The sequence below is a fragment of the Antechinus flavipes genome, chromosome 4 (genome assembly GCF_016432865.1).
Source record: "Antechinus flavipes isolate AdamAnt ecotype Samford, QLD, Australia chromosome 4, AdamAnt_v2, whole genome shotgun sequence".
In the NCBI taxonomy this organism is placed as follows: Eukaryota; Metazoa; Chordata; class Mammalia; order Dasyuromorphia; family Dasyuridae; genus Antechinus; species Antechinus flavipes.
The window spans coordinates 356,779,817-356,807,110 of record NC_067401.1 but is presented as its reverse complement, the minus strand read 5'-3'; the positions used below and the strand labels follow the sequence as shown (position 1 = coordinate 356,807,110).

Here is a 27,294-nt window from a genome sequence, read left to right as displayed (position 1 = left end):
GTCCCAGGGCAGAGCATATAGTGAGCACTTAATGTTTTATTGATTGATTTATTATGGCTGTAAATCATTGCATACGTGTTGTCAGACACCATTGATGCATTGGTTGGTTTTGCTGAACTGTTCTTTTTTTCTGCTTTCTTAACCTGGAGGGGGAGATAGATAAATGGAGATTTACATATGCATGCCTACATGCATTATACATATATAGAAATAAAAATTCATTATACATATGTAGAAATAAAAGATACAAAACCAAAACTTATTAAGATAAAAAGAAATATCCTTTTAGGAGAATTAAGGTTGTTTTTTTTCCATCAAATCAAAGTATTAAGATTGAAAAAAATACAATGAAATATTTAAAAATATTAAAATATTTAAAATAAAAATATTAAATATTTAAAAATAAACTGAGCATTTTTTTGCACATATTAGATTCAAATTTATGATCCCCCCTTAACTATCTCAATATGCCTGCCTTGGATATGCCCCTTTCATGTTAGAAAAAGGGTATCATTTGTTGGGAGATCACTGTGTGACAATGAGTTTGCTCATTTTCCTATACCTCTGTCTTATTGTATCTGGCATGTATTATGTGTGCAATACCTTTTAAAATGCATATACACCAAGCTGTGCATACCCTTTGATCCAGCAATGTTTCTACTGGGCTTATACCCCAAAGAGATACTAAAGAAAGGAAAGGGACCTGTATGTGCCAAAATGTTTGTGGCAGCCCTGTTTGTAGTGGCTAGAAGCTGGAAAATGAAAGGATGTCCATCAATTGGAGAATGGTTGAGTAAATTGTGGTATATGAATGTTATGGAATATTATTGTTCTGTAAGGAACGACCAGCAGGATGAATACAGAGAGGACTGGCGAGACTTACATGAACTGATGCTGAGTGAAATGAGCAGAACCAGGAGATCATTATATACCTCAACAATGATACTGTGTGAGGATGTATTCTGATGGAAGTGGACCTCTTTGATAAAGAGAGCCTTAATTGATCAAAGATGGACAGAAGCAGCTACACCCAGAGAAAGAACACTGGAAATGAATATAAACTGCTTGCATTTATATTTTTCCTCCCGGGTTATTTATACCTTCTGAATTCAATTCTCCCTGTGCAACAAGAAAACTGTTCAGTTCTGCACACATATATTGTATCTAGGATATACTGCAACCCATTCAATATGTAAAGGACTCTTGCCATCTGGGGGAAGGGGTGGAGGGAGGGAGGGGAAAAATCGGAAAAGAAATGAATGCAAGGGATAATGCTGTAAAAAATTACCCTGGCATGCATTCTATCAATAAAAAATTATTAAAAAATAAAATAAATAAAATAAAGAGAATCAAGTCTAGACATTCAAAAAAATAAAATAAAATAAAATAAAATAAAATGCATATACACAAAACTAAAGGTTCCCAAATCCTGCAATTTTCTTTGAAGTTTCTGAGTCTATCTTCATCTCTCTGGGAAAGAAAACCTTCAAGTATCTGATCCTGAATATATACTCAGGTTTTCTGGACTCCAGGCCCCTCATTCTATCTTCTATAATACTGGCTGCTCCTAAAATACACTAGGAACAGTATATTTGTCTATGAAGGTATACAATGTCCTCATTTCTTCCCTGAGCTCCAGTCCCACATCTCCAAATAAAAAGAAAGCATTGAGCTTATCTTTTCCCCACTTTAGCTTCTTCTAAACTTATAGTGAATGCAAAAATGAGATCTACAACAAGGGAGGGGATTAATGGGAAACAATAGTAATAGTTAAGAAACATCACTGAAACACATTTCAAAAACTCAGAATTGCATGACGTTCTCCTGTCTGATTCCCTCAGAAACCTCCTTACCTAGCTGAATATAGCAGTCTTGTTATTTCTGGACTCCTGCCAGGTGGGACACTTGTCTGAGTCAATCAGATATCAGTGGATATTTCACTCTAATTCAGTTTGATTACAAAATAAATGTGGGTTAAGGCCAGTTAGAGTCTTTTAAAAATCACTAATAATATACACATAAATATTCCTACCTTGCCTCAGATGGTGGTATTCTGTGACTGTATTTCTTAGTTTGAGACTATCCAAGCACAGCAGTGAGCTAGGCTGCACATTATGTGAAAAGTGTCATTGCTATTTATTGTGATCATTTAAAATCAAGTCTCTATGACAGCAAACCAGGCTTTTAACTTATTTTTAACCTAGCGGTTAGCAGGAAGAATGAATAGAGGTCTATTTTTTCAGTGATTAATGCAGGAAGTGGACATATGATGATCTAATGCAGGAATTCCTTGCCTTTTCCTGATTTTATAACTTTGATCATTGATAGGGATAAGAAAGAAGGCGTAATGATGAGAGTGTTTGGGCAGTGAATCCCTGCTGGGAATCCCCAATAATAGAGAAAGTGAGGTATGGCATCAACAAGCTACTTTCAAGAGTAGTCATGTTGGATGGTGATGTTGCCTTAGTCCAGAAGCCTTGATCTGATATATCATGTAATAGAAGGGGAAAAGAAAAGACCATCAAAAAAAAAAAACAAAAAACCCTCCATTTACTGAATGACTACTGTGTGCCAGGCACTGTGCTAAGCATTTAGAAAATATCAATTTATTTGATCCTCACAATAATTCTCTGAGATAGTTGCTATAATTATCTCTATGAGCAGACTAAGTATTACTTTCCTATAATTATGCAGCTGGTAAGTATCTAAGGCTGCACTGAACTCAGGTATTCCTGACTCAAAGGCCAATGCACTATTCTCTGTACCTAGCTATTCAAGAGATGCTTAAAAATAAGAGATCAGCTTCTCTGATTTCTGATTCCTATAAATCTCATTAATGTAATGGATAGGACACTGAGGTTGAAATCAAGAAGAACTGGATTAAAATCCTACTCAGATACTTGTGAAGTGATCTTCAAAAATCATTTAATGTCTCTGTGTCTCACCTTTCTCATAATGTAAAATAAGAAAATTCCATTTGACCTCTGAAGTTCCTTCCAGCTCTAAAGCTTTTATCTTATGAGAGGGTAGGGGAAAAAAATCAAATATCTAGTTTCATTTCCATAGTTTTGAAAATAACAATTTATAGTTTTTTTTAAAGGATGAAGTATAAAGTAGATGTTTTAAATATCCCAGAGATCCAGCAAGATATCTTTTTCATGAATCCTCCTGGAGCATTCTCTTCCTTTCCCTCTGCAAAAGTGATCTTTCTCTCTTTTAATATTGTACTATTTCTTTTGGATTACTCTCATGTATTTATTATATTCTGTTTTTTGATATAGGACTGTCTTTTCATACTTTACTACTTTATATGTCCTTTGAAGGCAGGAGTTACACACATACACACAAATTACCTCTGGAAAATTAATACACACATGTGTTCATGTATGTATGAACATATCTGGAATGATGCCTTACATAATATATGCTTAATGTTAATACTTAATGGCAACTACTTTTTAACTCATAGTTTCAGAGATTTACTTAGGGACCCAAATGAGAAAGTGATTTTTCCTCAGGGTTAAGTAACCACTACATATCAAAGGCAGCACGTGAATGCAGGTTGTCCTTACTGCACAATAACATGTTTCCTTTCATATAACACAAAGTGATGATATTACTTGACTCCTCCTTGCCTGCCCACTCCCCCTCAAAAGTAGCACTGCAGAATTCAAGATGAATGTGACCATTTTGTGATTTTAATGTCAACTACATGGGTGAGTTTTGCAAGGAGACACTTCCTAGCTATTAGTGGTTTTCCCTGTATCTTCCAACTCTTAAAAGAGTTTTGCACATTCGGTGCATGAAGTATCACCAAAATACAATCTTACCTGAAGGAGCAAACAGGTCTGTGGTTCAGGGCTGAAGAAAATGATTTTATATCTTATGGTTCATTAATATTATACACTAAAGAATGTCATTTGTGTAGAACCCCATTCATCAACTTGGGATAAAGTATTCAAGCCTATTCCTTCAATGGCATATTTTGTTTCCTTCAGTGGAATATCTGAGATCAAGACAAAAACTAACATTAACCTTATAGAAAAGCAAGACTATGTTGGGCTTGATTATCTAACACACATACACACACACACACACACACACACACACATACACATAGATTTCTCTAATGTGGGAAATTTGAGCTGGAAATTTATACCTCAGACTTCAATCTAAAGGATCATTTTTTTTCCATTTGCAATAGCTTTTGTTTTGCTTTTTGGCTCTTTTCCAACTCAAAAGAATGGGGGGGTTGATCAGGAGTTGGGTTAGAAAGGGATTGGAATCCTTGCCAGTAACTTTATCAATGTGAGGAACTTACTATTGTAAGACTATGAAAAATCCCTTCTTACTGATGCAGATCAAGAACTAACTAATATATAGTCTTGGAAAGCTGTCTAGAATAGTGAGGGGTTAAATGTATCAGATGCACTACTTTAGCTAAGTTTTTGTGATTCTAAGACTAATTCTGAATTTACAATGCCCAATCACAAGGTAAATCTAGTATAATATGCCTACTGCTACCCATTGTGCATAAAATAGTGTATTTCTTGGGAGTTGTTGAAAAACAGTATGAGGAATATGTAAACATCTTTTATTATGATTTAATTTCTGTGAAATCAAAAGGATTAGAACATAATTTTTTTCTGACTGGCAAATAGGGGAAGTATGGAGGAAGATCATATTTTATCTTGTCCTACTAATTATTCATCACATTGTTTAGAATTGTGTGAAATTTTATTAATCAACTGCTTTAAAAGTCCTACATTTTCAAAATCATATGGAGAAAATATAAATGGTTTTGTCGGAGAACAAAACCTTTCTGTTGAAAATATAGTATGTGGCACATCGACTCAACATGATAAAAATATATTTTCTAAAACATACAAAAGCACATTCCCTGCCTCCCTCAGATGAGACTATAGCCATAGAAGGTCGAGAATATATTCACAAGGTGATTATGTTTATGCTACCACTTTATGGTGTTAATTATAAAAATCTTTCTAAAATGACATTATTTCTCTGAGTTAAAAATGCTATTGGCTGAGCCAACATATTAGTCCTACTTCTGAAGACTTTAAAATAACTAAGTTCTGCTGAGAGTAGGAGAAGGGTATTTTGTAAACTGGGGTCCTGTCTATGGATGAGATTCCTGAGATAGGGAATCTCTTTTTACACTCTCCTCCATGCATAACTCACCCCTTTATTAGCCATCTTGCTTTGAAAGAGAACCAGTGAATCTGTAGGATATACTACATATAATAGGGAACTTAGGTACGTTCATAGTGGATAGAATGCAAAATGTCATTTCCTATAACTAAGCAAACATTGCCTCACAACAAGATCATTGCATACTTCGTATCCTCCCTACCCATCCAGTAAGAGTATTGGCCTGGATTCACTTACTGTGTGAATCTGGGCAATTCATTTAACTTCCTTTTGCTATAAAATGGAAATAATAGCAGCACTCACTTTACAGGGTTGTGAGAATCAAATGAAATAATATTTTTCAAGTGCTTAGTATTTCAAGTAATATAGTAGAGATTGTATAAATGCTTATTTCTTTACCTTCCCTTGTACATAAGAGTTTTGTGAGAACTCCTTAAAAAAAGATTTTCAGGCTTAGTAGTTTCAGGAACCAAGAATTGCTTTTGCCGCATGTACATATCACACATATGCCTCACTATTTTTGTATTTTAATTGTGCCCATTTTTCTCAGGGAAAAACTGTGTATTTATGAGAGAGTACACCTAGATATTATGGGGATAATGTATTTGTAGCTTGTTTTTGTACTTTGCTCTTTAAATAATTTTTTTTATTAATGGAAACTATGCTGGTAGGAGCTCATGAGCTACAGTGTCAGTAGTACTCACTCAAATGGTTAAGCCTAGAACCTGAGATAGTGGCCACCCTATGCAAGTGAAGGCACTGTGTTAGTTAGATAGAGTGTATCTTGAAAGTGATTATTACAGATGCATAGGTATATGCCTGTATTGTCCATGAGTCTTCCATGAATCTATTCTATTGCTAGATTAAGCAGAAAGATTTTTGTAGATTCTATGCTATTCAGCCTTAAGTCATTTAGATAACAAATGTTGCTGAGAACATCTGCTTATTTTTTGATTCCTCCTAGTTATTTTTTATACTGCTTTAATGAATTCAGCACTCCTTTTTCTTTTTCAATAGGTTGCTTTCACTGAAGTAAAAAGTAATTTGTGTCAACAACAGGTTTAACTACATTTCCTGAAGTCTTTTCTATAAGAAAATCCAAATTCTAAAAAAAATGACATCAGCACTTGTGTGTGGCCATTTCAGTGTAATCATATACGTCAGTAGCTGAGATAGTTTGAACATTGCATTGAGCTCAATTCTTTTCTTCCTTTTGGCTCTTTAATAAGAGAAGTTCAGGAGGAAAGGGAAAAAAATCACAACAAACCAATTGTTTTCTCCTCTTTAAAACATGTCATCTTAATAGGACTAAATCTTATATTGTGGGAGAATATAGCTATGTAAATACATACAGCCTTGACTTTAGTGCTCCAGCCACTAAATCAGCCAGTCAACAAGCATTTATTAAGTGATTACTACATGTCAGGCACTGAGCTAAATTCTGGGAATTCAGGCAAAGACAAAAACAAGTCTCTGCACTCAAGGAGATACATTCTAATAGGAAAACCTGACTCAGTACAGTACAGCCAAGACTCCAGATATAAGATGGAACAATACCCAAGGGCCTCGTTGTATTCTGGACAGTGCCTGAGGCCAAATAGAAGGGTTAGGTCCTCTTGGGTTGACTAAACCCCAGAACCTTCTCAGCATAATCTGAAACTTGTGCTTCATAGAGCTAAATGAGTTTCCCAAGAGTTTTCTAGAATTGGATAATCTAGGAGTAGATTAAGACCTTCAGGAAGTTTTCTAAAGTAAAGCTCAGTCCCAAGGCACATATTGAAGTCTGGGCTCAAGTGGGACCAGTCTCTAATCTGGGCAAGAAGGTATGGAAATATGCACTAAATGTTTGTACAATTGAATCATCCTCAATTTGGAATTTTGTTTTGAAAAGAAGTATGTATTCTCATAACCACACCGCTCATTATTTCACAGATTTGCAAAGTATTCCATTTATGCAAGCCATGTTTATTTTCTTAGGAACAGTTTGAATCTTTGTGTTTCAATTCACACAATACCATATGGCAATGGAAAGAGTACTAGGCTTGGAATCAGAACAAGTAGGTTCAAATCCTGAATCTGCAAATGGCCGCTATGTAATTGGGGCAATTTTTTGAGACTCAATTTCCTCATCTATTAAATGAGGATGATAATACTTATACTCTCTATGTCAAATCAGTATGATAAAAATGATGTTAAACTTAATAGCATCATATAAATGTGAAGGCTAATATTATAATTACCAAGATAACTGAGACAATTAAGTGAGGCTATAGAGTCCTGAGCCAGTAGTCAGGAAGAGCTGAGTTCAAATCCAATCTCATACACATACTAGCTATATGACACTGGGAAGTCACTTAACTTTTATTTGCCTCAGTTTCCTCAATTGTAAAATGAACAAAATAATAGCACCTACCTACCAGGATTATTATGAGGTAGCACAGTGGCCAACACATAATAGATACTTAACTTTCTTTCTCTTCCCAATTTTGTTTCCTTCCTTCCTTCCTTCCTTCCTTCCTTCCTTCCTTCCTTCCAAAAGCAGTATAGCATAGGCTAGGGGCCAGCAACATCATTATATTGAACATTTCCAAGTGCTTTGCAAACTGTATAATCTTATATCAGTTTGACTTCTTTTTAGGTTTAGCATTTCATCAACAAACTATTACTAGTTAATCAGAATATTGGCAGGTCTTTAAATCAAATAATAATTAGAATATCCCTAGTATTTTAGTATTCGTATTTAGTAGTATTTAGAAAGGAGTCTAAATTTGGGATTACGGATTATGTCTGCACTTTTATTTTGGAGAATAATGAAATGGTTTTTCTTATAGTACCTGATGACTGCCATCCTCTAATGTTTGTTGCTGTTACGATGATCAAAGCATTATTGCTTTGGTTACTTAAAAGTGGTGCTATTATGGGTATGGTAAAAATCTAGAGGTCTATTAAAAGTAGAACTATAACACAGAATTGTCCACCTAGGTTTTAAAGGAGAAAAAAGAATTTGTCAAAATGCAGAAATGATATGACACATAACCCATTACAATAAATGCCATTGTAATAAAGATAATATATAATAATTTAAAAATCTCTTAAGTCACAGGCAAATCCCCATTTATTTTAGAGACCTGACTAAAGCAAAACTAAAAGAAGGAACAAGAAGGAGGAAAGAGAGAAGAAGAAGAGGGAGAAAGGAAAGAAGGATGGAAGGAAGGGATGAAGAGAGGGAGGGATGGAGAGAAAAGGCAGAAAGAAAGGAAGGAGAGAGGAAATGGAAAAAAAGAAGAGGGAAGAAAAGCAAATAAAAATGAAATTAAATTCATACATATCTAATTTGGACAGGCCCATAAAGTTTGTCAAAAAGGGTGCCAGCCTGCTATATATATTTGTTGTTCAGTACTCCCTTTTTATTGGGATCAGAACATGCCAGGTTTTTGTTGTAGTTATTGTGTTTTTTTAAGAAGTAACTTCAACAGATATCAGATCTTCCCTTAAATTTCACCATTCTTCACTATTTGTGTGTGTGTGTGTGTGTGTGTGTGTGTGTGTGTGTGTTTTAATCTAAATCTTTTACATTGGGTTCTCCTGATGTTTCTTCTTTAAAGAGACTAAATATAAAAGTCACCGAATAAACTATGATATCCAAATATTCTATAATTGAGTTCCTCTAACTCTTTTGTCAGAATTGACTTGATTATATTTGGCATGTAAAAAATTAATAAAAGCACTGATTTTTAAAGAAAATCTATACTTTTCTTTTAACTTCTATCTGTCACTAAAACAGGAAAAGTGTCTTGGATACAAGTTTTCCTGGAGCAAATGATTTTTTTTTAAACATAACTATTTCTGAAACTTAGTACTTTGTTGTAACAAGAGAAACTTATATAAGAGTATTAATAATAGCATAGTCATAAAGAACTTATTATCAGTTATAAAACCTTCATGACATTTCCCCCCACTAATACAATTAAAGATCATCTAGTAAAGCCTTCTTATTTTTCAAGAAAGGGAATCAAGGTTTCTCAAAGGCCATTCTAGCTGAGCATAAGTTTTGCTAGGTTCTTGTTATTGTTCAGTGACGTCCAACTCTTTATGATCCCATTTTTGGCAAAGATACTTGAGTAGTTTGCTTGTTCAGTTATAAAGTAGCATTTTCTTCTTTGGATATTAGAAATTCAAAAAATCATTTTCTAAGGGACATATGAAGGATCTGAGATTTTCTAAAATCTCAGATCCTATGCAATTTTATGATTTAGGAATAATTTTTGTTAACTTTCAGTTATGGGAAAAACATATTCACTTGGGCCTCTATTTGTCAGTCAAGCTGCACTTTTTCCTTCCTTCAAAAATATGAAAAATCCCTTCAACAAAGATTTATAGAACTCCTGGCCAGTAGGTAGGAAGATTCTTCTTGAATTCAAATCTAACACTAACTGGGCAAGTCACTTAACCCTTGTTTGCCTCAATTTCCTCATCTGAAAAAGAGCTGGAAAAGAGAATGGCAAACCATTCCAGTATCTCTGCCAAGAAAAACTCAGATGGGGTCAAGATGAGTTGGACATAATTAAACAGTATTTGCAATGTGTTCATTTGGGGACTGGAACAAAATACTTTTAAGATTTCCTTCTAAACACTATAATTTTACTTCTTGTAAAAGATAGAGCACTGTCATACAGTACTTTTAATATTATAACTGACCATTTTAAAATTTCTGCAAATTATCAAAATATAGCTTAACTGAAAAAAAAATCAAGACCAATTTGGTGTTTGGAGAATGGGAGAAAATACAATAAAGTCACTAAAATGATTTATCAATGTTTGGCCATAAATCTGAGCAAGTTTTAGTTTTTTGATTTTGTTTGGATTTTTTCCCTCCCTTCAAATTTTCCCATATGTTTCCTTTTGCTATTTAATAACATATTAAAGCAAATAGTGTCTTAATTTGTGATGTAGTTAAAAGAACTCATAGATAATTGAGATCTTTAACATGGGAGATTATTTCAAATGGACTATTCGAATTGATGAGAATTGAATTTATATAACAAAAATATCTGAGAATATTGGATTAGTGGAGAGTTGTTTTTATCTGTTCAATGATATTTTAAACATTTTTCCTCTCCCAGTAATAATGGCTTTATAATATACCCCTTCTTCCTGACCTTCTCCCCAGTATGTCTTGTGTTTGATAAGACAACACTACAGGCATCTGATTTTCATTTTAAATCCAAAACCTTCCTGAAATTATCAATGTATCCTCTCTTTTGCAGGTCTTCTCTTCCCTGATGCTGGCCCCCATTTCAGATTTTTAATCTTCCTTCTCTATTGGTCCTTTCTTTACATTCATTCTTATCTCTAAAATTTGAGTGTTTTATGATTTTTTTTTTGTCATTCAGTGAATCAAATAATAAACATTTATTAAGGGACTACTCTGTGTTAGGCACTGTGATAAGTTCTGGGGATACAAAAAGAGGCAAATTCAGTCCCTGCCCTCAAGCAGCTTATAATTTAACTTGGGAGACAGTATGAAAAAGAATATATACAAACGAGCTATATACAGGATAAAAAGGGATGATTAACTGAAGGGAGGCATTAGAATTAAGAGGTATCAGGAAAGTTTTTTTGTAAAACATGGGATTTTATTTGGGATATAAAGAAATCCAGGGAGGTCTAAGTAGCTGGGTTGGAGGCACTTGAGTGCTTCAAGCATAGATAAAAAATTCAGGGTGGGAGGGGGAACCTTCTCTGTCCTCTCTTTTCTATTGAGTTTACCAGAGCATGTGCCTGCATGTATGTGTGTGTGTGTCTGTGTGTGTGTGTATGTGTTCAATTTTCCTTGAACCACTTCATATAAAAGTGAGATTCATGGGATAACTATTCTCCCCACCCCTCCTTTCTTTGTGATTATATAGATTTTATGTTCTGTACCTCTGTTATGCAATAGTTATTTTTCTACTTCTTCCACTTTCCATTTTTGTTTTCTTCTACAAAAGACCATTAAAATGGAACAGTTACCTCCATCCTCTGTAACTTTTACCTTTCTCTGAATCTTAAAAATATTGGGTTTCTGAGAAGACAATTGATTCTTATCCTCTATTAACATGTAAACAATTCATTTCCACACATTAAAGAGAATGACCAGTTAATAAAAGAATAAATAAATATAGAGAGTGGCTATTTAGGAGAGGGAGCTATACATGGGAAAGGACATTTTGCTGATGTAAAAATAGAACATATAAACAAAATTTTATTGTAAAAATAACATTGGAAATGTATAGACATCTAAAATATAGATGCTGTCCAAGATTTCCTATTCTTTATGGTTAGTTAGCAAATTAATAAGAATTTGTGGGTTGCCTATAATTTGCAAAATCACTATACAAACTGAGGTGGGGGGCGAATAATTATGGAAGTTAGAGACTGACCTTGAGGAACTTAGGTTAGGTTGATAGCACAAAACATTCATAAATGAAGAAACAATAAGGCAGTTAGAAAGAAACATGGAAAGAAACATGTAAACATATACAAATAGTATGGAAAAGATAAAATTGATAAATGCTAAGAAGATGTTGAACCAAGAGGCAATTGAATTGAATTAACAAGGAGCTATTTTTAGAAAGAATTTCTTGTGGAGTGATCAGTTTGTGGCCAGGTTTTTACAGTTTAAGTTGTTTTAGAGGATAGCATTGGAGGATAAAGACTGACACAAATCAGTGATGTTCTGGTAGAAAACAATAGTTTGTGTTTGAACCAGCTGTATTTTTTTCACTTTGAGGAACTCCCATTTTCTCTTCCTCTATGCCTTATGAGTCCTAAGGATTTGTTTGAGACATATACAGATTATATGACTTGTCCAGGGTCACAAGGTTAGTGAAATCAGAAACAGGATTTGAACAAGCCTTCCTGAGTCCAAGTCCAGAACTCTATCCACAATTCCACAAAATGAGGAGACAGTGTAGAAGATGATAATAGTAAGATAATTATTTTATCTTTAATATATTGAGTAGCATACTAGACTTGGAGTCATGAAGTTCTTGATTTAGATAGAATGTTACCTCTGACATATACCAGCTGCCCAATGCTAAGCAAATCATCTAACCTCTGTCAAAGTGTTTCCTGAACTGTAAAATGGGGTTAATACCATATCTCTCTCAACAAAGTTGTTGTGAAGATCGAATGAGATAGTGTACATAAAGTGCTTTGTAAAGATTAAAAAGCACTAGATAAAGCCTGCTCTTATGAAGCCATGTGCCTCAGGTATCAAGTTGGCAGATTATCAGTTCATTTATATATTAAATTGTAGAATTTGACATTTGAAGATTATATATATATAATATATATATATATTTTACTAAATATCAAATGCTAGGCCTACTGGAGCTACCAACAAATTCCTAGTTTGCATATATCTATATGCATACATATGACATACATGCATATGTAATAGTTTTTTTTTAGATATGCACATGTATATGACCATTGTCCTGTAAATGTGCATATTTATGAAATAGCTCATAAAACAAATATTGGCAAAATCACAAGTGCTGTGGGTAGTGAATCTCTTTAGGGGCAAGCTGTTTTGGAAACTATGCGGCTGTGAAACATGAAGTACCTTTTAGCCAACATTAAAAAGTTTCAAGGATTCAAAGAAAAAAATTAAATATCTATGTTCTTGTTTCACCTTAAAAGCTATGGGGAAAAGGAACTTTTAAAAGTAGTTAATACATGTTTTATTCTATTTATAAACTGTCATGCATAACATTTAAATAGATATTAAAATTCCATTTAGTATTTGATATAAGGGGGAAAACTTAGTCAAGTGCAGAATAGCACTTAGAATTAAAATGATTAAAATTGTTTTAAACCTGTACTTAAATTGGCCTTATAAAATTAATTAGGTTGTATTTCTACTGAAGACTTAGTTCTTGGTTTTTATTATTGTGAAAAGATGACTCTGTGTGTGTGTGTGTGTGTGTAATATCAAACATCTGTGGGGGAGGAGTTGGAGAAGAAAGATGAAAAAATAATTTGGGCTATTTTACTTGTATTCACAAACCTCTTAAAATTCTTTTGGTTTGTAAATTTAAGATGTAGGCCAAGGTATTTTCTCAAATGACTATGATAGAGTATAAACCATTAATTTAAAATGACCACTGAACTCTGTGGATAATTTTCCTTAAAAATTTTCTCATGTCTTTGAACTTAAGATGCAGATCTAATCTGTAAATATGCATTCTTATATCGTGCCTACTTCACAGGGTTGTTGTGAAGGACAGAATTGTCTCCCATAGTGTAGACAGAATTTCTTTGAAATCCTTAAGCTATAAGTTTAAGTTTATCAGTTATTGCTTCTCAGTGATTGCTCAACTCAAAATTTAGTTGAGATTTGCTATTGTTTTGACTGGTCCGTTCTGCACAAGACTTTTTAGAAGTCTTGCATAGAAATTACCTCGCAATTATCTGTTGATGACTAGCCTAATAATGCAACTCAAGTATGGAGCTATCAGTATGTTAGTGACAAAACTTTTTTTCCCCTTTCTTGATATTTTATATCACTTTAGAAAAATCAAAAGAAAAGCAGTGGGCCCACGAGAAAACATTCGGAGGGTGTTGCCACACCGGGATACATCGGGGTGAGTGAAAAAGTACAACTTTATGTTTGTATGCATGCAATGTAGATTGTAACTAGTCCTGATTTCATTCTCCCCATCTTATTTACACAAAGAAATCTGATTTCTAACAACAGACAAAACACTTAACAAAATCTTCTCGAGGATCATTAAAACTGTCCCCAGGATTGTCTTGTGACAGTTACTTTTGATTCTCCTGGAAAATACCAGCCTATCTGAAAAAAAAAGAAAGGTAATATATCGCCAGTCGGCTGATTCAAATAAAGGGTTAATTAGGATACTAAGCATTACTTGTTAATTTACGAAGATCTCCTATTTGAGGAAGAACAAATATATAACCTGCTGTTCCACCTCAGGTTAAAAAGAAATCTGGTTTACATTCACTTAGTTCTGGAACTTCTTTCAACTGGAAACTTCCTTTTTTGATCCCAGGTACCCTGATTTTTGAAAGTTACAGGGAAACACTTTTAATGTGAAGAAAAGAAGCAAAGACCACCTAGGGAAATACAGATTTTTTAAAAATACTGTGGCTTTCACCTTTTTTAGATATCACCGGATATACTTCCTGATCACTCCCAGGCTCCAGAGAAGCTCCGAGGTAGAATTCTGAACAATCAGAATAATTAAAAACAACCAATTGAACGATTTGTTTAACCAGGGATGCCAACCGCGGGAGGAAAAGTCAGGAGAGGATAAAGAAGGGACCATTTCCTGATAGGTACTAGTTTTTACTTCTCGGAAAGCACGTTTATGTCACGGTAAAATGCCCTCCCTGTAATGTAAAAGGTCACTGGCACTGTTTTCATTCCAGGAGGGTTTAGGAATTTTGACCTCACGAGTGATGGAATTGACATCCGTTAAACGATAAATTCTAAGGACTACAGAGAAGAAAGAAAAGCCATGGCACTGGATCATTCGTGGAAATAAGACTAGCAAAAGACCTAGATTATCAAACGCGAGTCATTTAGAGTAGATGCAGAAATTAAAAAAAAAAATTCTACTGTAATAAGTGGGTGGGAGTGGGGAAAGGACACACACATTAGGACTCTGCATCGTTCCTCAAAATAAAAAACACAAGAAAAATGAAGAAAAGCAAGTTTAAATCAGGACCAGGAGAAGCCGTTTGTCAGTCGGGTAACTTAACTCCACGCACATGGCTTACTTTTTGTGACTGCTTTGTCCTCCAAACCGCTTTAGGTGCGAATATTCTAGCTGGACTACAAGGTGAGCTAATCTCAGCTCAGCTCAGAGGACAGTCCTAGACCTGGCTAAGATGACAGATGTCTTCAACCCTACATCTCAACCTTTTTCTAGTTTTATCCTTTTCTAGTAATTCTCTGGACATTAATACCTGTCGGTCTCGCGGTTCTCTCAACTAAACAAACTATCGCAAACTCCCGGATCTTTCTGCGTTCTAAACTTGCAGTGCGTTCACCTTCCGACGCGTCTTTGGCAGTTAGGGTGGCTCCGTTGCCAAGTTAGAACAGGCGGGCAAAAGCTAGCTTTAGCGTTGCTTCCTTTGTATTTTGTGCCCTAAGACCCCTTGCCTTTGTTTTGATTTTATCTATCCAATGAATTCGCCACTTCGGTTTCTCAAGCCCGCAGGTAAGATGTGAAGAGCCATTAGGCTTAAGCAAATAATTTTCTTTTTAAATCTAGATGTGGAGAGGGAAAGTGAGTGAAATGCAAGTGATTTTTTCTTAAAGTTAGGAGTTGAAAAAAATTATGTGACTTGAACTTGTGCGTGTGTTTTAATCACAAGATATCCTACAAAGTTTTGGATTCCACCCAGATCACAATACTTCGTGCAATCATTTTCCTTGCTGCGCTTACCGTTAATGGGATTGCTTTGAAACAGTAGATTGAGAAAGAGGATGCTGTTCAGCAACTCACAGCTGGAGTTGCTACACATCTGTCTGGTTCAGAATTCAGAAAAGATCCAGCATCTGTGTGTCTTCCCCTCCCCCCCCAACTCTGTGTCAACTGTCCCCAAGGATACACATCGCTTCTACATTTGAGCTCTTCAGGTAATGACTTGGCCTACATCTATGCCCTTTCTCCCCTCTTTTTTTCCCTTTTATGTGTTTCTACTCTCTCTCTTTCTCTCTGTTCTCTCTGTGTGTATGTGTGCTTTGGATACGTATAATGAGAAGGGAGGAGGTAGCTTGAGAAGCAATTGCTCCGCCAGTGGGCGTTTTCTGGCTGCTGCCGGAGCGTCCATGGGAGGCACTGCAGTGATTTTATCCGCTGCTTTTGAGCATCCATCGAGCAACATATACATCAGAGAGCATAGGAAACACATAGAGCCCATAGGTATATTCGTACCCCTCCCCCAACTTTCACATTTGGAGAGGAAGACAAGTCCTTGTTCCATTCGGGAGCCACTACTGGACATTATGTCCCCTTCCACCTAGAGAGGGGATGAAAATGTGAAGATTTTACAGGTCGGGGAACCGAAGACAGGAGGGAGGGGGGTAAGACACCCCCTCCCCCAAACCTTTCTCAGAGATTAGCTTGGAAAGCTCCTAGCGGGAGGGGAGCATAGACGGAGTGAGGCGCTTTTAGCTGCGTCTCTGGCTCTTCGCTCCCCCACCTCACGGCGTCTCTAGCAAACGTCCTGCCTCGAACTACCGCGAAAAAGGGAGGAGGGTCATGTCCAACCCAGAGAAGCCGCTTTTATCCCGCCCCCAGGCCCCCCTGTCTGCAGATTGGAAAAAGCTCAGCTCCGGCCACTACCGACTGCACTCGGATCTCGGCGGCAGCGGCCAGGGTGGGGACAGCTATAGAGCTCAGAAGGCTGGGAACGCCCGCGGTTTCCCCTTGCTCCTGGCTCGCACAGCCCGGGGCACAGACGGTCCGGGCCCGGGCGCCGTTTGCTTCTCTTCCTGCAGCGCTCGCGGCCGCGGTGGCGGCAACGGCAGCAACGGCAACAGCAGCGGGGTCGTATCCCGAGTTCCTTTCTCTGTTCCCTCTTCCTCCTCCCCTTTTCTTTCCTCTTCTCCATCTTCCTTTTACTTCTTGCCGCCCCCGCCTCCCCCTCCTCCTCCTCCTCTTCTCCCTTCCTCCTCTTGCTTTCACCTCCCAGTGGGTTTCCAAGGAAGGGAAGCAGCAGCAGCAGCAAGAGCAGCAGGAGGAGGAGGACGTGGTGGAGGAGGAGGAGATGTTGGAGGAGGAGGAGGAAGAGGAGAAGAAACAGCTCCCTTGATCGTCCATCCGAGCAGTAGTAGTAGCAGCAGCAGCAGCGGCATCAGCAGCGGCAGTGGTAGCAACGGCGGCAGCAGCAGCAGCAGCAGCAGGAGGCGGCGGCTGTTTTTCTCTCCTCCTTCACTTCAGGGTTTGCTGCTCCCAGCCTCCGTTGGTCCCCGGCTGCAGCCGCAGCAGCCGCCGCAGCCTCGGCTTCTCCTTTCCCCAACAATCTGCAGCCTGTGGTCCTACAATTTCCTAGGAACCTCAGGCGCAGCCCGCGCCGGTGGTGGGGTCGGAGGCGACGGCCCGGCTTACACCAGCAGTAGCAGCAGCAGCAGCCTCAGCAGCCTCAGCAGCAACAACAGCAGCAGCAGCAACCGCAAAATTCAACAGCAGCAGCAGCAGCCTAAAGGCTCCTTCTTCTCCTTCGCTGCCTCCTCCCCCTTGTCACTAGGGTCAGACATGGAACATGAACCTTCTAATAGTACAGGCTGTTTTAGAAGGTTTACAGAGTGTTTCTTGAACACGAGTAAGTGGCTTTATCCTTTCTTTATTCGCTTTATCCCAACCTCTATCCCTTAATAATTCTTGGGAGGTTAAGGGGGAAGGGGCTATACTATAGTGAAGTTGACGACTAGATGAATGTAGGATAGCTCACACGATTGTACATTTTAGAGGGGTGGAGGCTTTATTCCACATACAATTTGCAAAGAGGCAGTGTGGGGCTTTTTGTTTTTGTTTTTTAACCCAGCGTGCTTTTTGAAGAGGAGATGAGAGTAGAAAAATATATGGAGTGTGTGTATGATGTCGAAAAAGGTTTTTGTTTGTTTTACGCCTGTGTGTGTACTGTACATGCACGCGTCTGAGAGAGGCGGGCGAATTGTAGAAGATTTGTCAAGGGAAAAAATACTGTCCAATCTCCGAGTAAAGGTTCCAGAGTTAATTTTTTTTTTTGTCCTGACGAAGTCTACCTGGCACGTACCCCTCAAGTTGCTCAGATTAAGCTCAGTGCTAGACAGAAAGCCCATTCTTCGTTCTCTAGGCTTGGGACTGATGTCTAAAGTCAAAGGTGCTTTATGCCACTTTATGCTAGGGAATTTGGGGGAGCAGTGGAGGGTTTGGCTTCTCCAATAGTGGAGGAAGACAAGTTAGAAGCTCCACGCTGTCCTGTTTACCCGCACTCTCCACCCCCATTGCTGCAAAGAACATTAATTAGCTTGTTGCAGGAGAACTCTTACCATCAACCCCCAGACAAATGCACACTTAGTTTTTGAACAGTGTCTTGGTTTAGTCATCCCTGCTGCCCGTGCGGCCGGCGACGGATGCCTATGACTTTATTACAAGCTCTCTTTGCGGGAGAAGAAACAAGTGTTTGCACCTGGCTCTTTTTCAGGGCATGAGGGAGTCGAAGTTTCAGGGTCTTGTGCTCGTTCTGGAGTCTGACTCTGATCTCTGCGCCTTATTCCAGAGACCTTTCTTGTAAATTTAGGGAACTTAATTTATGTCCGGGTTCTCCATAGAGGATAATAAGTCTCTTTGCCTTGGGGAAGAGGGGAGTGTTAGAAAGACAATCCTCAAACATAAACTTCTGGATTGACACCTCCTGACAGATGGCATTTTCCTTCATCAGGTGCTTTTTTTCCGGGCAAGCAGGCCTGGATTGGGGAGAGGGCAGCGTGAGGAAATTGGCAAAGGGAACTTATCCGGGGAATCGCCTTAATAGACAAAGGGGGGAAAAGTGGAGACAGGCTTCCTGAAAAGGGAGGAGGTGCCTGGGGGAGAAGACTCCAAAGCTGGAGAGAATTGGGGGAGGGGGGAGGGTAATAAGAGTGAAAGTAGAAAAGATTTGCAGCAGCATTGGCACCAGTTAGCAGAAGGTGAAATGGCAAAGAGATATGCTCTATGTGGCTTAGAGTTCCAGAGACAGCACCTTTATACTATCGCTGCAGGAAAAGCAGCAGGACGGGGCGGGAGAACATTATGCAGAAGCCTTCTGCTTTCCCAAGAAGGGACCCCAGCCCTCAATTACAATATCGTTCTTTTAGGGCCTATAGACTTTGCAGTGTGATCTTTTCTAAAGGAATCACATCACCTGTTTTCCATTTTGGGAAACTTCCATATTGGGTTTTATGGCTTATTGATCTCTTAGAAGATCCTTTAGGAGATTAAGTATGTTCTGGAGTCCATTTTTACAATCCAGAAGTTTTACTTTTTCAGCCTGCACTTTGTGTTTGGCACTTTGCTGGGAGAGCCCCTAGTAGCTTTTGGTCTGCTGCCCCCAAGGGAATCGAAAGGAACTTTTAGGAAATTTTGTTGCTAAGTGCATCAGTTCCAAGCTAGAAATGGGAGGGGTAGGGTGGGGGGAAGAGTGAGGGGAAAAAATCACTTGGCTTGTAGTTGTTTTCTGCAGAAACAAATTGCTTGCCAAAAGACAATAGTTTCTTACTAAGGGGCTTTCCTTTTGCTGGGTTTGTCTATTAGCTGTCCACAGGCCAGTAAATTACAGCTCAAAAATACTACTTAATTCTTCTAATCCTTACTCAGTCTTGTCGTAGAACAGTACTACAAGTGGATGTTTCCTGTAACAGGTGTCACTCTATTACTACAGATTTCAGAAGGTGTTTAGGGGAGTGAGAGAGAAGAAAAATGATTTGTGACAGACTTGATTTCAATGCATTGTTCATTTCCTCCCCCCCCCCCCCCCCACTAAATCTGCAAAACAGAAATGCCCTATGGAGAGCAGTCTGAATTTATCTGATTGTTGCTTTCCCTATTCTCCTTAAACTTGGCAGCCACACGCAGTATTAGATAATACTGTGTAGATCACATTTTACACATCAAGGAAACTGAGATCCAAACTAGAGTCACAAACTGATTAATATCTTAAGTAGAATTTGAATTCTGTTCTTTCTGAATTGAGGCTCAGGAAATTACTATTTCCTGTGCTACATTGCTTCTCATGAGGTGCTTACTCTGAGTGTGAAGTCGAAAACTCATTGCAACTTATTTCTTTGTCTGCAACAGAAAGCATGGCTCCGTGTGTACATTTAACAATTCTTTTCTTTAGAGCTTTACCTGTGAATGTCCTTGTTCCTTCAGCAGTTCTAGAAGGGGTTGGGAAATTCACTGACAAAAGTTGGTTGGAGGAGTAGTATATTGATAGTTTTTCAAGGATAATAGAATATGTAATTCTATCCTTTAACTCTAAAAATGAGAAGAGAGAGAAAAATTGTGGAGAGGTGTAAACTATTTAATATCTGGTGTCTTGGATTGTTAGAGGCAAATCTGAAGAATGATTCCAGTTTGGGAGGAAGAGGGAAAAAGACAATAGAAGGTAGCTGTTCATCCATGTGCACTTAACAGGGAAAAAAAAAAAAACTAGAGTTTAAGGGGTGGAGGAGGAAAGGCTCACCATTGTACATTTCTGGGTCTTTTACCACCAGTGATAATAGCTTTAGATGGGAAAATTTGGGGTTCTATAGAATGAAGAAACTAAAAATTGTCTTTGAATTGCTTTAAAAGTGGAAAGATCTTTTCATCTTTTTCCATCACATCACTGAGTACTTAAGATCCATTTGTCAATGCTAAAAGCACATAAATGCAACTGATTTTTACCATGGCCATTTGTTTGCCATGATGCGCTTATTAGATTTATGTGTTGTAATGACCTACATTTTCAAACACGATTGTTCTTATAATGAATTGCTGAAGTTTAAAAAAAAAAAAAAAAAAACCAGAACAGTGAAGACAGGATATTTCCTGGAAAAAAATCCAGGTGTATGAGAGTTGCATGAAAGCAATAGTCCAGATGGATAGTATAATGATATTGTTTGACCTTATCCTCCAATCTGTGATCAAGATAATGATTTATTGAAATTTTAAATTGAGAATTACAATGGATAAAAAAAATCATCATTCTACAATGGGAAACTGAACTTTACAAAAGGCATAGTACCTGGTTTAGGTGAGACAGATTTCAGAGAAAGCTAGGTATTATTAAAGATACTTGTTCATCCTATTTGAAAGTTGCAAAAAAATAGTCATAATTTGGGAATGGCCTGTTTCTTCAGAAAAATTCAATATAGGTTGAATTGGAAGGAACTTAAGAGGTCAGCCAGTCTAAGGCCCCTTATTGTATTTATAAGAAACCTTTCCAGATTCCCTCTTATTCCTGATTCTAGTTGCTAGTGCCTTTCCCTCTACTCCACTCCCCAATCTTAATTATGAATCTACTTTTTTCTTACTTACTCATCTCTGTTTATGTGGTTTTCCCAACACAGGTGAAAAATCTGGCCAGGGAATTGTTGTCTTGATGTATCTGCTTCCCTTAATACATTCTTGTAGAATTAATTTTACTGATTAAAAAAAAATTGAGTCCCAGCAAGGTGAAGTGATGTGCCTGAGAACACACTGATATATTGGAGAGCCAGAATTTGAACAGTCAGGTTGTGCTGTGAGTCAAGCTGCCGTTTTAGACACTTACTAGTTATGTGACTGGGCAAATTGTTTAAACTGGCCTGAGTTTCCTTATCTCTAAATGGAGAAAATAAAAGCTCCTACCTCTGTATTGTGAGGATAAAATGATATAATATTTAAAAAATGCTTTTGTAGAAATGAAAATTTCTCTCTCTCTCTCTCTCTCTCTCTCTCTCACTCACTCTCTTTCTTTTTCTGTGTGTATGTGTGTGTGTAGTCTCCAGACCCAGCATTTTCTGCTTTACTACATTTCCCCCTATTTTAAATATATTCATATAAGTAGAAAACAGATACCATTTATAAATACATGCTTATATTTACACATACAGTCCATTCATTCATGTACAAATAACTTAAGACATACATATACAGAAATAGATGTGTATATGTAAACACAGACATGTAAATAGATGGAATATGGATTATACTTGGTGTATTCTTGCCAGAACTCAGAGGAGGAAGGAGACTTTGTAATTATCTATGGGTTATGGGTTATCTTATAGGTTAAATGGAAATTGCTGAATTCAGAATCTAGAAAAACCTGTGCTTGAATTCCATTTCTCCCACTTAATATCTGTGTGATCCTCGGGGAGTCACTTGGCCCCTCTGACCTCAGGCTGATATTCATCCATTTTTTTTTTTATTGTGTCCAATTCTTTGTGACTCCATTTGCATTTCTGGTGTGTTTGTTTTTGGCAAAGATACTGGAGTGGTTTGCTATTTTTGCTTCTCCTGCTTATTATTTATAGATAAGGATACTGAAGCTTGTTCAGGATTTCACACCTAGTAAAAGTCCAAGGCCAGATTTAAACATAGGGTCCAGTACACTATCCATTTTATTACCTAGCTTCTTTGGCCCTTAGTCTACTTAGCTGTAAAATGGAAATAATAAACACTGTAGGAAAACTTGAAGGATCATCTTCCAGTTCAAATGAGATAATGTGTGTAAAGTACTTTGTAAACCTTAAACTAAATAAATATCAGTGATTATAAAAAAATTAATTGGAGATGTGCTCTTTTTAGAATCCCACAAAGATTAGTTTAAATTCTGTACCCTGCCGAACATTTTTTTTTGTTTTTTTCATATCAAATCATAAACTGGTCAACTACATAACTTGTGAGTTTAACTCGAACAAACCCTACTAGTGATTTTACATCTACATCAGAAAATAATGAGAACATCCAGTAAACCAGCAGAGGGTTCACCAAGAATATTTTTTAGTAATTAATTTCAAAAATTCTTTCATGTCTTAAGATTGAAGATGACAGTAAATGCGTCAGTATTGAGTAATTTAAATTTTTGTTCTTCATTAATATCATTGTTTTTCATTATTCTTCATTAGTCTCATCCTCTCATTCAGGAATGGATAATTATTCTGATGACTTGAGATTCTTTGTTGGTTTTCTTCCATCTCTTCAGTTTTTTGGGTCCATAATGCCTTGGGGATTTTTTAAAGGCTAATTGGCATTTAATAGTGTCATGAAATAATAGATAAGAATCATATGCTTTTGTGGAACTGAGGAGGGAAATGCTTTAACTTTCCAACTCATTTTAAGTCAACATCTTTAGGCATTATTTTGATCATTCAAATGGTGTTGTCCTGACTTGGAATTATTTTTCTAATAATTTTAAAAATATATAACATTGGAAAAAGGTTGCAAATATGTTCATGATGACTTCAGTGTATTTAAGGAAAGCTAATTTAAATATTCCATATACTTTAAAAAAATCTAGAAATATTAAGATGAAAAGGCACAATTTGGTTTCATTTTTCTATGTGGGAGTAAGCTCCTTAGTGGTATAAACTTTTTTTTTAATTTGTATTTTCAGCACAGTGCCTGGCATATAGAAGGTGCTTACTAAATTCCTATTGATCGGCTAAATCCTAATCCCTCCATGTGCTTCTGACAATTGTTCTTTTCAGCCCCTTCATTTTAAGGAATAGATAACTTATTTTACCAGTTTATTTCTCAGCTATATTGCTAGGCAGAGTTTTATCTAATATATTTATATTGTAAGGTGTATGTGTATATTCTATTATATTTTTCCCAGGTAATTGAGGGGATTAAAATGTAATGCTGGAGAAACTGAGGCAAGATAGAGATTAGAGAGTATTTAATATTTTATTTGAAAGGGAGAGACTTACTGGGACCAAATGGATCCATGGTTTGGTCCCAGGGCTGAATGAGCTTATCATCTCCAAGAATCCAGCAAACAATGTAAGTTCTCAGTGGCATATATATACACGTGGCTCAGATACAGAGGGTAGACTGAGGCAGGGGCGGAATTAGAGCACTAAGTGGGAAGGGACTATCAATCTGCTTCTGACAGGATGGGGTGGGGAGGCATGTTGATAAGATGGTATCTGATATTCTGATTGGGATGGAGAGAGACATTCTGACATTCTAAAATATAAGATCTTTTATCTTTATCAAATATTCTGATGATTAAGAGGAAGGGGTGGTTTTGTAGGATTGAGCAGAACAATTGAGGGAAAACAATTCAGGGAAACCGAGGCAGGACAATTTAGGGAAACAGGATAATTAGAAAAACTTGAGTCAGGACAATAAAAGAGAACTGTGGCACAACAAAAATAATGCTTTTCTGGTTTGGACTTGGTAAACCTTTTATTCTTTGTCATTTAAAAAAAGAGATGAAGGGAAGGAAAGGAAAGACAGAGAGGGAGGCAGAAAGTATGAAGAAAGGACCTTTGTTGAATGAATTCTGTATGCCAAAAGAACTTTTAAACTTAAGTTATCACCACAGATGGTCTATTTGTTGAATCTTTTGTCAGTGTTAATTTTCTTTCTTTTCGATCTCATTTCCTGTTTCGCACCTGTCTAATTCTAGCAAGTTGTGATAAAAAGGCTGTTGTGTCCAAATTACTGTGTTTATTAATGGGAAGGAGTTAAGGTTTTTTTTTTTTTCTTTTTTTGATAAATTTTTTGAAAATGCTTATTTTCTTTCCATATTTTCACAGTGTTGGGGTTACAGAATTCCATATGTCCCATAGGGACCAAACATTTTTATCTTTGTATTGAATCCTTTTAGTCTATACATTCCTGTACCTGCTTCGAAAAAGGGTGGTTTGAAAGTCACTCCCAACACTGAAGCAAGTGGTCCATGTTGACCTCTTTTTTGTGGTCTTTGGTACATTCCATGATTATACCTTCTATGATTTCATCTAATTGTAAGACATGGCCTTCCAGGAGATAACCCTCAAACTTGCCTGCAGGCTTTCATCTTCCCTAACTTGCAGGAAATCAGAGTGAAAATGACCAAATTGTCATTCCTTCATATTTCCCAGTTCTTGGAGTAGAACAGATCCTCTCAGAACTAATTTAAAAAGTTTACTCCATTGCTTAGCGTTTTCATACACAACAATGGAAAGACAAAAAGCCCTTTTGTTTGCTTTACATCCAATATCCTGGCAAAAACAACATGAGTTTGCCCATCTCCGGTTGTCACTGCCACTGAAATTTTAGCAGTGTTATGCCAAAGGGCAAATAAAAAAAATGGGTTGTATGCCTGAGAAAGAACTTTTGATGATTCTTGACTCTTTGTTTTGAAAATCCCAAAGACAGAATATCTCTAGTTATTCCAGACCCTTCTTTCTTTTTATCAGTGATTTCAGCAGAATTACAGAATCTCAAGAGTTGGAAACAAGCTCATTGGCCATCAAGTTTCTATAATATACCTTGATGAATTAAAGCCTTTCTCTGCGGATCTCCAAAGCTGCTAAAATTACTATTACTTGAGGCTGCTCATTTCTCTTTTGAAAAGCTTTTTAATTTTAGAAGCTTTCTCTTTATGTTAATTAAGTTTTCTTCTTCTTCCCCTAATTTTTTTAAGCATTCTACCTATTGTTGCTGTTTTTGCCTACTGGAACCTAAAGCAAACAAGTCTACATGACAACCTTTTACATATGTGAAGACCAGTATTATTTATGTCCCTTACTTATCTGCCTCTTATTCATTCTAAAAATCTAAAATCTCCAGTTTTTTTAAACCAATATTTATTTAGCACATCCTTCTTAAAATATGGTACCCACAACTTAATACAGTCATTTTTCTGTGGCTTTTTAGCTGTTCTTTCAAGTAGTTTAAACTATGGAAAAAAGAAAACGACGTGTAGAGTTTGACCAGTAATGAACAGGTTAGAGTAAAGCCAGAGGAAAACAGGGAAGCGCAGAATGATAAATCCATGTGAACAAGGACTGCAGATAAATTCTGGAGTACAGTTATTACCAAATCTTTAAAATTTGCAATTATATATTTCTTGCTTCCATAAAATGTGAAGTTTCAATGTCCTTTCATGTTTTCAATTAGACATAACTACTTTTTGTAATTGCTTTTTATTTTTCAAAATACATGCAAAGATTGTTTTTAACATTCACCCTTGCAAAACCTTGTTAGATGTAATTACTTACCAGTCATAAAGCATAAACATATATATAAATATATTTATGTACATATTTTAGGAATAACGTATGGCATTGCTCCATATATGCAATGTAAATTGCTCAATAAATACCTTGGATAAAATATTCATTTAAACTAAGGTAAAAATTTCAAGCCTTGTAATTTTAAGTGTGGTTAATGCATACAAATCAAAACACCTTATACTTGATTAACTAATTTCTTATTTTTATAGTCATGATGAAACTGAAGTAACAGAGACTTACAAGACCAGTAATATTTCACATTTATATAGTCTCTTGTAGTTACAAAATGTTTTCACATTATTTAAAATAAGTGGTATAGGTATTACTACCCACTTGTACAGAAGAGAAAATTGAGACCTCAAAAAGTTTTTCTGAGGGCCATACAGCTTGTATGTAGTTCCAAAAATCAGAATACTTCTAATCTGACTCAAAGTCCACTGTCTACTTTCCAGTCCTTACAATGCCAGTGGCAGTTTTGTGCTAGTCACCTCAGTTGGGTCTAACAGTTGGTTTTGGCCTTAAAACTTTTCAATGGTTTTCAACCAGTAGATTTTACTGAATGACCCCTCTTGTAGGGGGTGATTCTTGATTCTTTTCTGGGTGACTGAATGGAATGTAAAGATTGTATAACACTTTGATCCCTTCATTCAGGGAACTTCTGCTTTATGCAGGAATTTGATTCTATACACATGAAAAGATAATCATTGAAGCAAAACAGTAAATAAGATATAATATGTCACAGTAGAAAAATCAGTGCCGTTACAGTCTAAGGGCTTACATTTAAATTGCATTTCAGATAGTAATTGCTTTTGCAATTTTAGACAAGTCAATTAAGTCTCTGAAGATCTCAGTTTCCTTAAGTGTAAATTAAAAAGTTGAAGTAGATCACTTCTGAGGTCCTTCCCTGCTTTTGAGCCAATTAGAGAGGCATCTTACGATTGGCTGGTAGTGGCCACAAAAGGCCAAAGAGGAAAGGAAAGAAATGTCCCAGCTACTAAAAACAACACACTTTATTTCTAGAAACTTTATGGTAACTTCACAAGCTATGTTGAACTTTTAATTTTGTTTTTTGAAGAAAGAGATAGTTTACATAACTTAGGTTTTCCATTACAGTGGTTATCACTGAAAACACACTCCTTAGGATTCTTGCTGGGAAATTCCTCTCAAGTATATGTGAGAAAGTATATGAGGTATATAACACATACTTATGCATACACACATATATAGTATACTTCATTGTATATATAATATGTATATTTGATTTGTATATAAAAGGAAAACCTCATCATTGTTAGATTCCCTAATGTTCTTGGTTCCTAGCCCTTGTATTGTTTTCAATACTGATTTTAGCATAGTACTTGCTTTTTATCACTGTTATCACCAAAAATTCA

The 27,294-nt window shown here is 36.6% G+C and overlaps 1 protein-coding gene and 1 long non-coding RNA gene across 4 annotated transcripts in view; one reads left to right on the top strand and one right to left on the bottom strand.

The window, feature by feature from the left end:
• PDE10A (phosphodiesterase 10A) overlaps nt 1–27,294 on the top strand; it is an 815,835-nt gene that overhangs the window by 409,729 nt on the left and 378,812 nt on the right. The window contains exon 2 of one of the 2 annotated variants that reach the window (XM_051998086.1): nt 13,728–13,799. In XM_051998086.1, the coding sequence (XP_051854046.1) occupies nt 13,728–13,799 (72 nt within the window). Of the gene's footprint in view, nt 1–13,727; nt 13,800–16,363; nt 17,512–27,294 lie in introns of those variants that run through there. The other variant, XM_051998085.1, reaches the window with a different exon arrangement.
• Nucleotides 19–15,450, bottom strand: LOC127562405 (uncharacterized). Of its 2 annotated transcripts, XR_007953672.1 has the most exons (5): nt 14,959–15,450; nt 8,004–8,147; nt 3,831–4,006; nt 1,854–1,942; nt 19–143 (listed from the first exon to the last, which is right to left on the bottom strand). It is a non-coding gene; the product is annotated as an uncharacterized LOC127562405 (long non-coding RNA). The 2 variants fall into 2 exon arrangements; XR_007953671.1 differs by lacking the exon at nt 14,959–15,450 and having other exon boundaries at nt 8,004–8,653.